This window comes from Dermochelys coriacea, chromosome 24, assembly GCF_009764565.3.
Source record: "Dermochelys coriacea isolate rDerCor1 chromosome 24, rDerCor1.pri.v4, whole genome shotgun sequence".
NCBI classification, from domain to species: domain Eukaryota; kingdom Metazoa; phylum Chordata; order Testudines; family Dermochelyidae; genus Dermochelys; species Dermochelys coriacea.
Window position 1 is genome coordinate 5,992,210 of NC_050091.1, and position 13,020 is coordinate 6,005,229.

Genomic DNA, 13,020 nt, shown 5'->3' on the forward strand with positions numbered 1-13,020 from the left:
GGGCTGGCAGGCTGTGGAATGCAAAGATAAAAATCATACCAGTCTCAGAGGGCAACGCCCAAGGTGTTTATTTGAAAACGGCCAACCTCAGTCAGTTCACATAGAAAAAAATTTCATTAAAATCAAGTTATCTTCTCGAAATGATGGAGACAAGAGCAGGGAGAGGAAAACTAAAAGTAACACTGTTAAAGGGAATAGCAGGGTTTTCACAGGGGCAACGAGACACTGACGGCTCCGATCACGCTTCCTGTTCTCAGGCACGTTAGTCCAAAAAGAAACAAAAATCCAAGGTAGGAGAGAGAAGAATTCGCAGCAGGAAGGTTCTTCTGCTGGCCAGGTCCTGATGCGCCTGCGTTTATGGTAGGGGTCCCCTCAAAGGCCCACGAGGTGGCACGGGGGGCCTCTGGGCAGGACGAGGTGGCAGAGGGACCCGCTGGTAGCCATAGGGCGGCGGGCGGGGGGGGCCACTGTAACCATGGGGAGGCATCAATGGAGGCGGCCCACGCATGCCATGGTGGGGCATGGGGCCCGGGTGACCTGCAAGGACAGAGCGTAGCGACATTAAACCCTAGCTGAAGGAAGTAAAGGTGGCAGCTCCAATCCAGGGCCCAGCTGCATGAGTCTATTGCACAAAATTTTTCAGGCACCACAAGCCACAAATTGATTTCGAAGCCAAGAGGCTGTTCAGAGCTGGAACTCTTGGCCTGGGGCCCTGGAGGAATGTCGAGCTGGGCACAGCCCTACAGGAGTCTCTCGTCCGCGGGGCCCTCCCCACACCTCAAGCAGGAGTCTGGTCTCAGCAAAGCGAACTGGTCACTGAAATGACGCAGCTCTGGGCAAAGTAACTGCTGTACCAGGATGCCAGTTACCTGAGGCCCTGCCTCCCGGCCTGATTCCCTGCAGCAGGGCTCGAGGCAGAAGGGACATGAGCCCCCACCCTTCTGCTCCGCCAGCAGGATCGGAGAAGAGGCACTTTATCACTCAATCCCTTCCTAGCTGGGAAACAGGCGGGGAAGCCCTTAGTCACCCGCCTCAGGCACCTTTCAGCCAAGGATCTCAAAGGGAACATCCCCCTCGACAGCTGGGAAAGGCAGGCAGATGACATGGGACGCAAACAAGGTCACACAGCGAGGCAGCGGCAGAGCCAGGAATTGAACTCAGGAGTCCTCACTCCCAGGCCCCTGATCCACCCACAGAGCCACGCAGCATCACGAGGCAGAAGAAACTGCTCGCGGTTCCCCCTTCTCAACAGCTCCCAGCCAGAGATCTCGCTCCGAGCATAGGGCTGACCTCCAAGACTGTGACGTAACCAGCCACCATGTCAGGCCTCGGTCTTCCTCTTCCCACCTCCCATCTGAACTAGCAAATGGATGCCACAGGCCTGGGCTGGTATTAGGCCCTTCACTCCTGATGGTGCCCACTCTCACTCTGGCATATAAACACCCCATCTTGCAGGTTCCCACTTACCCATGGGTGACCCGAAATGGGGCCCTCTGGGCGGCATGCCCATCGGGGGTGGTCCGGGGTGGGGCATGCCATGGGGTGGGCGGGGCGGGGGCTGGCCTCCTGACCCCGGTGGCCCTGGATGATGATGCTGTCCCATCCCGGGTGGTCCGTGATGCACCTGCATGGGCGGCATCCCTAGGGAAAAGCACAAGACATTCTTTAGATCCCCTCAGACATTCAAAGCAGCTGATTAAAAACTAAGTTCTGCTGAGCCCACTGACCACATGAGCTGCTGGACAGGACTCCAGGATCCCAGCGACTTCAAGGCAACCAGGGCTTGGGGGATGTGACTGGTCCCAATAGCATTTTTACTGGCCACGAGAGCAACTCGAATTCCAGCAGGTAGGAGGATTGTACCAGAGAATTCAAGGCCAGAAAGGCCCATTAGATCACCTAGATTGATCTTCTGCAGAGCCCAGGCCAGAGAATTTCACAGCTAGCCCTGTAGTGAACCCAGAGCCTTGTGTTTGGCTAAAATATCTCCAGAGAGGCCTCCACTCTGGATTTAGAGACTTTGACAGATGGAAAATCCACCACTTCCCTTGGGAGTTTGCTCCAGCAGTTTAACTCCCTGGTAACATCTTATTTCCAATCTGAACGCATCAGGCTCTAGCTGCCAGCCATTGGTTCCCCGTCTGCCTTTCTCTGCTAATTTAAAGAGCCCTTCAGCCAACCTGTGACGAAGTGGAACCGTTCTTAATGTTTCCTCTGAATACTGTAGGGATGCCTGAGTTTCCCCTAGGCATTTCATAAGGCTCTAAGTGGTGGGATGAGGGGGTGTAATTGTTGTAGAGCACAGGGCCAGTGTACATAAATGGCCAACACTATGTCTCCTGGCAACTGATGGCCTGGGCCCTTCCCCACTGCAAGGTGAGAGTTAAAGGGCTGGAGAACAAAGGAATCAGGTGCCCTCCTGGCCCAGGAAAGGGACAAAGCCAAGAGGAGGAGGGGCTGCAGAGGGTGAGTCAGTTTGGGCTGGCTGGGGACGAGGCATGAAGTGCAGATGTGGTTGTTTGGCTCACTGCCCCCCAAAATGGACCCGGCTGACAGGTCCTGTTCTCTGTACCTACAAGCTCTGTTTTAGACCATGTTCCTGTCATCTAATAAACCTCTGTTTTACTGGCTGGCTGAGAGTCACGTCTGACTGTGCAGTTGGGGGGCAAGGCCCTCTGACTTCCCCAGGACCCTGCCTGGGTGGACTCGCTGTGAGAAGCACACGGAGGGTCAGAGGATGCTGAATGCTCCAAGGTCAGACCCAGGAAGGTGGAAGCCATGTGAGCTGTTTGCCCTGCAGACAGTCTGCTCCCAGAGAGGAGTCTTCCCCAGGGTCCTGACTGGCTTCGTAGGGAGCAGTTCCAGAGCATCGCCTGGGGACGCCATGACACAAACAAGAAACTTGGTGTTGTCAATAATGCACGTTATCTAAGGTGCCATCCGCAGCCTTCAGCTTGGCACAGACAGAAAAGAGAGAAACAGCTACCAACTGCATTTCCCAGGCTCACTTTTAAGAAGAGCCAGCACACGGCCAATGGATTTGAAATTTTCACTTAGCAAGCGGTAGTGGCATGACCCAGTTAAGCCACTGACAACTTAAAAGGGGGAAAGGTGGGGACAGACACCAGGCACTGGAGTAAAGAGAAAGGAAGAGGGGAAAAAGATTCTTTTTAAAACACACAGATTCTTCTCTTTTCCCTTTTAACAGAAATCCAGGTGCCTGAACACACCTCCGCAGGCCAGGCACCATGAACATGATGGGTCTTTCACTGCTGTATGTAACCGTCTACTTTAAAGCCCTTTAAACCAGTGTGTAATAGGAGACCACAGCCATCTGTCACTAACACAGCCAAATCTGCAATTATACAAAGCCTCCTAATCAGACATAAGGGGAAGAGATGACTTCCTAACAGACAGAGCTGGGTTCACAGTTTAGAGCGGGGGTGGGCAAACTTTTTGGCCCAAGGGCCACATCAGGGTTGCAAAATTATATGGAGGACCAGGTAGGGAAGGCTGTGCCTCCCGAAACAGCCTGGCCCCCGCCCCCTATCTTCCCCCTCCCACTTCCCGCCCCCCTCAGAATCCCTGACCCTTCCAACCCCCCTCCCACTGCTCCTTGTCCACTGACCGCCCCCGCCCATAACTGTCCCCTGGGACTCCACCCCCTAACCAACCCCCCCCCTTCTCCCTGTCTGCCCCCAACCTCTATCCACAGCCCCAACCCCTGACAGGCCCCCTGGGACTCCCATGCCTATACAACCCCCTTTCCCCATCCCTTGACTGCCCCCCACAGAACTCCCGACCCATCCAACCATCCCATGCTACCTGTCCCCCAACTGCCGCCCCGGGACCCCCCGCTCCACGCCCCTTTACCATCCTGGAGCCAGCTGTGCTGCCCAGCAAGAGTGGCGGCGCAGTGTGCTCAGGCTGCAGGGCGAGGGTCAGCGGGTGGGGGGGGCGGGAGCTCAGGGGCTGGGCAAGACGGTCCCGTGGGCCAGACGTGGTCTGTGGGCCGTAGTTTGCCCACCTCTGGTTTAGAGCAGGGTGGATTAAAAAAATTCATGTATTTTAAAAAGATTTCTGTTTAAAAATCAGATTTTTTTTTTTTTTTTTTAGCTTGCATGTTGCTAGTTCTTTGATTCCCTCCCATTTTATAGTCTTATATTGGTAAAAGGAAAGTTCTGTATTTGTTCCTTTACCAGAATTTCAGATTTCACATGGAGATTTGTTTGCCTACTAAGAAGCTTCACCACTTCAGTCCTCATCTATGCTGCAAAAGACAAGTCCAGAGCCTCATTCATGCCCTTATTGCAAGAATGCCACAAACTCTCATGCAAGATTGACAAACAAATAGCCCACGCTGGGTCTGCAATCCCTGCCACCTTCCCATACACTGAACTTCCCCAAATCGAAAAAAGCTGAAAGGCTTTGACCAGGCTGCACTCCCCCATCTGGGGCTTATGCTCCTAAATCTTGTAGGTGCTTTACAAAACTCTCACCCATAGGTGCTTAAATACGGGCTTACAGAGCCTAATGTCAAGCTGTTTCTGAATATTTTGGAATGGGCAAATAAAAAAAGTTACAGTCACTTTGGATATGTCAACACTAGATAGGCTACAGGTGGGCTGCTGCAGTGTAGACACTAAGTGATGGAAGGGATTCACACCCTGAGAGACGTAGCTAAGCCGGTGTAGACAATGCTAGGTAGACAGAAGAATTCTTCTGCCAACCAAGCTACCGCCTCTCGGGGATGTGGATTTACTACAGCGGCAGGAGAACGCCATCCGCCACTGTAGTAAGCAATTGTGCCACTGCAGCCTTTCTAGTGCAGACATACCCTTAAAAATCTCACACCACCATAGCTATGTTGGTCATAGTGGGGAAAAGCCACGTCCCCTAGTGGCACAGCTATGCAGACACAGCCCTAGTGTAGATGCAGCTGTGTCCCTAGGAGAGGAGTCTGGTTGGCTTAACTAACCTCATGCAGGGGTTGGAGCACCACCTCCCGCCAGAAAAACTTCTGTCGGTGTATGCTGCCGTCTACATTAGCGGCTATGCCAGCATAGACTCTGCAGCGCAGAAACAGTCACACTCACTTTTCAGTCCGAACACCGAAGCAGTTTTGTTCTGAAGTGACAAAGATTTTATGCCACTCCAGGTTTTTTTAAAAAACTAAAAATACCATTTTAGCCCCAATCCTGCAAACACTTGAGCATGTGCAGAACTTTAAAACTATTCCAGGGAGGAAAGGTACACACCTGCTTAAGCGCTTGCAGGACTGGAGCCTTAATTAACAACGTTTGGGGAGAGGGTGTTTTGTAAGATTCACCCTTAATAGGAACGGCATAAAAAATAGCATTTATAATTCAGGCCACAGATTTTAATGTAAAGTTGCAATTGCATACATTTTCAAATTAAATTTACAAAACCTCAACTTGATTTAAGTCAATAATTTAAATCTCTCTCTCTCTAGTGATTTAAAAATAATGATCCATGATAAATCACCTTGGTTTAAATCACTTCACCCTGGTTTAGACGTCCGTTTGGTCCGCACTCTAGAACAAGGCATTCAGAAGAGCAGATCGAAGAGAAAGCCTGAAAATCCCCAGCTATTTCCTCGTATTTAATCAGTAAATTTCAAAGAACTTTACAGAGATCAGTCAATTTAACAGGTAGGGAAACTGAGGCACAGAGAGGGGCCATGACTTGCCCAACATCACCCACCAGGCCAGGAACAGAACCCCCGTGTTTCCCAAGTCCAGTCCAGTTCTCTGTGCACTAGGCCACACCGACTCTCTGATACCTACCTGGATGATGCATCCCCCCAGGTGGGAAAGGATGTGGGTGAGGAGGGTGCCCTCCACTGGGAGTGCCCCCTGAAGGAGGACCCGGGGCACCTGCACCTGGTGGCATGGGTGGAGGTGGCATGGCAGGAGGCATTCCTGGGGGCATTGCTCCAGGTGGCGGCACTGGCGGGGGAAACGATCCTGGGGGTGGAATGCCTGAAAAGAAAGATGAGTCAGTGAGAAAAAACTTGATCACCTGGGTCAGCATCAACAAACCACAGAGAAGAGTCAGGATGAACTGGCCTCAGCAGCAGCCACATGTCCACTTGCTAGTGCGAGCAAGTGCCAGCGAGCTCTGCCTGCTGCTGGAGAGCCTGCATCACCCGTAGCATCTCGCCTGCGTCGTTAGAGCCCATGTGGTCTCTGCCAAACCAGGAGCGCCACAGATGGCCCGAAGGCTTCAATGATTTCAGCCAGCACACAAAGCCAGTAATCTTCTACAGAGCATCTCACCCAACGGTCTCAATATAACCCCGTAGTGCCCTGAGTTGAGGGTCATATTCCCACTTTACAGAGACAAAAGTGCAGCACAGAGATTAAGCAACTTGCCTGAACTCACACAGCCAGTCAGTGGCAGACAGGAACAGGACCAGGGAGTCCAAACTCCCTTCCCCAGGTTTTAGGTGACTGAGATCACGCCAGCTACCTGCAGACCTCTTGGGTAGGTCTGAGAGCAGAACACATGGCTGACTGCACTGGGGACTAATGGCCAACTTTACCCCTGAGCGTGGTGGGGAAAACTGCAAGCAGTTTGCAAGCACACTAAGGAACCAGGGTTCACGATGGAGCAGCAGAGTTTGCAGCCACGCAGTTCAGCTCTGAATCCAGGCTTCAGCCATGATCCAGATCAGAGCGCCCTCTAGTGAGTCACCACACAGCTCTCGGCAGCCCAGCACCCCCTAGCAATGCACTACGGCACTGGTTCAAGCACCAACTAGAGCAGGGGTGGGCAAACTTCTTAGCCCAAGGGCCATATCTGGAAATAGAAACTGTATGGCAGGCCATGAATGCTCACAAAACTGGGAGCTGGGGTGTGGGAGGAGGTGAGGGCTCTGGCTGGGGATGCGGGCTCTGGATGAGGGGTTGGGAGTGCAAGCGGGTACTCTGGGCTGGGACTAAGGGGTTTGGAGGGCCGGAGGGGGACCATGACTGGGGTATGGGGCTGGGGTGCGGGAGGGAATCAGGGGTACAGCAGCACTTACCTGGGCAGCACTTACCTCAAGCAACTCCCAGAAGCAGCGGCATGTCCCCCCTCTGGCTCCTATGTGGAGACACGACCAGGGTGGCTCTGCGCACTGCCCTGTCCACAGGCGCCGCCCCACAGCTCCCATTGGCCGCGATACCTGGCCAATGGGAGATGTGGGGGCAGCGCTTGGAGCAGGGGCAGTGTACAGAGCCCCCTGGCTGCCCCTACACATAGAAGCCGGAGGGGGGACATACTGCTGCTTCCAGGAGCCGCATGGAGCGGGGCAAGCCTGGGACCCCACTCCCCGGCAGGAGCTCGAGAGCCAGATTAAAACATCTGGAGGGTCAGATGTGGCCCAGGGGCCACTGTTTGCCCACCCGTGAACTACAGGGAAGAGTGCTCCTTAGTGAGTCTCTGCAGCACAGCACCCCCAGCAATGCTCCGCAGCCATGTCATAGCTGAAGGGTCCCTCTAGCCTATGGAAACCTGCAGCCAGAGTTCCCCGCAAGCACAAAAAGCACCACACAGCATGTGCTCACCTGGAGGGTTGACGCCTGGCCCCAAGGATGTGACAACAGGAGTCGGCACCGATGGAGGAGGAGGGGCGTCTGCAAACAGCTGATGGGGCCGGTCTGCCTGAGAGAGGGGGTTCTGGGCCGCCAGCAACCGCTCCGCGGCAGAGCCGTGCCGCTCGCCTTTGGAATCTTTCTTGAAGGCGTAAGAGACAGTGATGGGACGGTTGCATAGGTACTGTCCGTTCATGGCCTCAATGGCGGCGTCGGAGGCGTCGAAGCTGGCGAAGTTGATGAAGGCGTAGCCCTTGGAGTTCCCCGTGTCGGGGTCCCGCATGATCTTGGGGGTCTGCAGGATGACTCCGAAGGCGCTGAAGGTGTCGTACAGCAGTTTCTCGTCGATCTCCGGGTCCAGGTTGCCAATGAAGATGTTGGCGCCCACATCCAGGTTCTTGTTGTGGGCCGAGGCCTTGTTCACACGGATCGGCTTCCCATACAGTTTGATCATGTTCATGATTTTAATGGCGTAGTCAGCATCTTCCTCGCTGAGGAATTCCACGAACCCATAACCTGCAACACATACCCCAACAGAGCCCTTTATAGCCAGATACACTCCACAATCTCTCTATGCCACCCACACCATCCCCCTGCTTGATCTCAGGCCTCCATCATTTCTCCACTGTTGATGCAAGAATCTTCTCCTCTGCAGCTCTCCTGAAATAATCTCTCTCCTCCTTGCTTATCCACAACTGGATGGAACAACTGAGGAGACTAACTGCCCCCCTACAGACAGGGGGACTCTCACTGCACCACCTAGCATCCAGAAACACCTCATTCTATGTCTCCACCTTCTCCACTCCATCTCATTTCAAACGGTCTTCCTCCCTCATCTGCAGCTATTGATTTCTCTCCCACTCTGCTTCTAAAGCCTGGTCTAGACACAAAGTTAGACCAGTCTAAAGGTGCGATTTCAAACCTGATTTATTTAAACTGGTGCAGCTTTGTGTGTGGACACACTCATCAAGTTGAACCTGGCTTATCAATTTAGCTTGCACTTATAATTCACAGCTGCAAGCTAACCTAAATTTAAACAGCTATGAGTATCCAAAGAGGAATCTGTACCAGTTTCACTAAGATCTGATCTACACTTCAGAAATTTTCCAGCATTGCTATGTTGGTTAGGAGTGTGAAATAATCACACCCCTAAATGGCATAGCTGTGTCAACAGAGGCCCGCGTGTAAACGCAGTTATACCAACAAGTCAGTCCTTTTGTTGCTACAGCTTATTCCATTCAGAGAACCAGTATAAGCTATAGAAGAACTCTTTTACTGGTGTACACTGTCTCCCCATTGGGAACGTTTGCCAGTATAGCTGCCCGGGCCTGGCCCCTTTCTAGTGTGGACAAGGCCCAAGTCTCAATTGGTTTTAAAAGTAACGGTGCATCTTGGTGCAGAGACAAGTTTTTACTCTTTAAAGTAACAAGTGGAGTGAGACAATGTACAGAATGAGATGTGGTAGGTACTTCATCTTAGAACAAATGGCAACATACACACAAAGTAAACTGAAACCCGGAGAATTACTTGGATTATAAAATCTATGGGGAAGGGCCTGTCTGGCCAGTGTTTGTACAGTCCTGGCACCATGGTGTTCTGATCCGCAACTGGGGCTCCTCCGCGCCGCCACAACACAGCTAATTGTCTCAGTGCTGTCTGAACATTTTACATTGACTATTGTTACAAGTGACATGTAAAATGACTAGAAATGGGATTTTTAACCCTTTCCATACTGGCAGAGGGTACATATGTCTGCCTGAACGAGTGCCCTGTGGGTACGTTATTTTGCAGAGACGTGTCTTTGAAGGGACTGGTCAATATCTCACCTTGATGTTGACCAGTGACTCGATCTTTGGGCATGTGGGTATTGACCACTGGTCCTGCCTGCAGAAAGAGCTCCCATAACAGCGGCTCGCTGACCTTCTCATCCAGGCCACCGACATAAACCGTAGCATCTTGAGGGGGGGAGAGGAGATAGTGATTGGTTACGTCGATCTGAAGAGCAATCTCTTGAACATTTCAGATGAATTAAGAACTCTCCCACAGACAGATCAGCTCTGGATCCCCATGGGTTTAAGCTTGAGTCCATGAAGTCAAAAGCAAAACATTCCTCGACTTAAACAGCTCAAGATTGGACCCTTAATGAAACCCACGTCTCTGGAGTAAGTATATTGACATCTAATAAACCAATGTTAAATGATTAAGAACATTGTTTAAAGTGAAGACATGCTCCAAAGAGGTGATAATCCTTAACTCTTACCTAGCACTTTCCTTCAGTAGCTCTCACAGTGCTTTACATTATACATATGGGGAAACTGAGGCACTGAGAAGGCAAGCCCAAGGTCAACCAACAGAGCCAAGAATAGAACCGCAGGTGTTCCGAGGGCCAGTCCAGTGCTCTAGCCACCAGGCCGCGCTGCCTCCCCTTGTACTACAAGGAAGTGACTCCCCTTAAACCACACGTTTGTATCGTGTCACCCTCACACCATATCTGATGATGTCGCTGTCAATTATCCCCCACTCACTGCCAAGGCAACACAAAGTTGATACTTCAATCAAACTGGTGTAGAAACCCTGGCTGACCACTGCCGTCCGCAGCCCAAGCCCTGAAGCATGAACATCAGTTACCCCGCTGAATGCTGGTTCCTATTTTGAACTAGGAAATCTGTTATTTTATGGCATTTCCAACCAAGTCAGCCGCTGTCTATACCAAACACCAGAGCAGTCCCTGGCGATATGAGGCCTCGGGTGGAAAGCCCTGCGGCAGCACAAAGGCACTGCACACCTCTTCTTAGATTAACCCTCACGAGCCCCCGATAGAGAAGCGCGGTTATGACGCCTATGGTATGGAGGAACCTGAGGCAGAAAGAGGGGAAACGATTTGCCCAGGACTGCAGTGTGCGCCAGTAACAGAGCCAGGAATAGAACCCAGGAGTCCTGAGTGCCAGTCCTGCACCCTGACCCTGAGAGCCTTCCCTTTATGGGTCCCACAGCTCCCGCCAAACGCCCCAAAATGAATTGATTGAAATCAGATGCACAGCAGGGAGACTGAATCTAGCCCCCCCGCTCCAGCTTTTGGGGGAAGGCTCGGGCCCCCCAATCTAGGACCCTGCCACAACCCCCTCAGCTTTTGGGGGAGGCTCGGGCCCACCAATCTAGAACCCTGCCACAACCCCCCCAGCTTTTGGGGGGAGGCTCAGGACCCCCAAGCTGGGATCCTGCCACAACCCCCCAGCTTTTGGGGGAGGCTCAGGACCCCCAATCTAGGACCCTGCCACAACCCCCCCCAGCTTTTGGGGGCGGCTCGGGCCCCCCAATCTAGGACCCTGCCACAACCCCCCCAACTTTTGGGGGCGGCTCAGGCCCCCCAATCTAGGACCCTGCCACAACCCCCCCGCCAGCTTTTGGGGGGAGGCTCAGGACCCCCAAGCTGGGATCCTGCCACAACCCCCCAGATTTTGGGGGAGGCTCGGGACCCCCAATCTAGGACCCTGCCACAACCCCCCCAGCTTTTGGGGGAGGCTCGGGCCCCCAATCTAGGACCCTGCCACAACCCCCCCAACTTTTGGGGGCGGCTCAGGCCCCCCAATCTAGGACCCTGCCACAACCCCCCGCCAGCTTTTGGGGGGAGGCTCAGGACCCCCAAGCTGGGATCCTGCCACAACCTCCCCCAACTTTTGGGGGGAGGCTCGGGCCCCCCAATCTAGGACACTGCCACAACCCCCCCAACTTTTGGGGGAGGCTTGGGCCCCCCAATCTAGGACCCTGCCAGAACCCCCCCGCCAGCTTTTGGGGGGAGGCTCAGGACCCCAAAGCTGGGACCCAGCTTTTGGGGGGAGGTTCAAGACCCCAAAGCTGGGACCCTGCCACAACCCCCCCGCCAGCTTCTGGGGGGAGGCTCGGGCCCCCCAATCTAGGACCCTGCCACAACCCCCCCCAACTTTTGGGGGAGGCTTGGGCCCCCCAATCTAGGACCCTGCCACAACCCCCCCGCCAGCTTTTGGAGGGAGGCTCAGGACTCCCAAGCTGGGATCCTGCCACAACCTCCCCCAACTTTTGGGGGAGGCTTGGGCCCCCCAATCTAGGACCCTGCCACAACCCCCCCAGCTTTTGGGGGGAGGCTTAGGACCCCCAAGCTGGGACCCAGCTTCTGGGGGAAGGCTCAGGACCCACAAGCTGGGACCCTGCCACAACCCCCCCAGCTTTTGGTGGGAGGCTCAGGACCCCAAAGCTGGGACCCTGCCACAACCCTCCCCAACTTTGGGGGAGGCTCGAGCCCCCCAATCTAGGACCCTGCCACAACCCCCCCCAGCTTTTAGGGGGAGGCTCAGGACCCCCCAAGCTGGAACCCAGCCCCGCCCCTCCGGTTTTTGGGGGGAGGCTCGGGACCCCCCCAAGCTAGGACCCAGCCCCGCCCCCCCCGGCTACAGGGGGATCAGGTCCCAGCCGCTCGTGAGCAGGGACAAGGGGGGTCGAAGCCGCCACCATTTACCCTGGTTCCTCTCGGAGATGGGCCCCGCCGCCATCTCGAACGCGCTCCCGCCTCCCCTCGGCCAAGCGGGCGGCCTCCGACTTCCGCCCTTTCACACCCCTCACTTCCGGCCACCGGGGCGGTGCAGGCAGCGGCCATCTTGGGTGAGGCCGGAAGTGGCCGTGCATGGAGGGAGCCATGGCGGCTAAGGGCGGAAGTCGACGTGGACGCACCCGTGGCCATGGCGGCTAAGGGCGGAAGTGACTATCTTGGGCCCTATTTCCCCCTATGTGTAATGCATCCCTTCTCTTGGCCCCCAGGGGTTCAGAGCTTGTTCCCCTTTGAGCTCACACCTTTGTGGTGACAGGTCATGACATAAGCTCCCCCTAGCAAATCCACAGCCCCCTGTACCCAGTGCAGTGGATGCCCCCTCCCTGCAGGGCATCCCTATTGCTGGGGGAGAGGGGACAAGGAGCAGCTGCTTGATGGGGGTCCCTGTTCCCCCTGGAGGCACAAGGTTGCTCGGCCTATGGTCAGTGGTAGCGGGGGGCAGTTGTTTGGGCTTCTAAGGGCCCCTGTTCCCCAACCGGGGAGACGAGAGAAAAATTAAAAACCCAGCCACAGGGGGTTTCATCCCCCTCTGACTGGGGTCAGGGAGAAAGACACCCTGGCCCCCACAATCGCTGCCAGCAGCTCTGATATTACGGGGACGAGCAGTGGGCAGAGTCTGCTACTCCATGATGCTTTATTGTCCTGCTGAGCCTAACGGGGGCCCTCACTGCCCTTTCTGCACCTTCGTTATGGAGTGAGTCCTTAGTCCTCCAGGGTGTCCAGCCTGGTAGGGGAAAGATCTTAGTGCTATTTGGGAGGTAACGGTTTCCCATTAGTGCTTTGCATAGTGACCTTCTTATTATTCCTATCTTACATATGGGGGAACTGAAGTATCTTGCG

General features: G+C 54.3%; 1 protein-coding gene across 1 annotated transcript; it reads right to left on the reverse strand.

Annotated features, from left to right (window-relative positions):
- Window positions 1-44: 44 nt before the first annotated feature.
- On the reverse strand, window positions 45-12,247 carry SF3B4 (splicing factor 3b subunit 4). Its single transcript, XM_038383380.2, has 6 exons — window positions 12,091-12,247; window positions 9,425-9,553; window positions 7,572-8,114; window positions 5,808-6,002; window positions 1,468-1,641; window positions 45-537 (listed from the first exon to the last, which is right to left on the reverse strand). Exons 1-6 carry the CDS (start codon window positions 12,122-12,124, stop codon window positions 356-358), a joined length of 1,257 nt encoding a protein of 418 aa, XP_038239308.1. The 5' UTR covers window positions 12,125-12,247; the 3' UTR covers window positions 45-355.
- Window positions 12,248-13,020: the final 773 nt, after the last annotated feature.

What these genes read in the sequence shown, in the direction of transcription:
- SF3B4 (XM_038383380.2), bottom strand. Translation starts at nt 12,124, where the DNA reads ATGGCGGCGGGGCCCATCTCCGAGAGGAACCAGG. An exon ending in CATCTCCGAGAGGAACCAGG is followed by an intron (nt 9,554 to 12,090) that starts GTAAATGGTGGC and finishes CCCCCCCTCAAG; the next exon opens with ATGCTACGGTTTATGTCGGT. An exon ending in AGTCACTGGTCAACATCAAG is followed by an intron (nt 8,115 to 9,424) that starts GTGAGATATTGA and finishes TATGTGTTGCAG; the next exon opens with GTTATGGGTTCGTGGAATTC.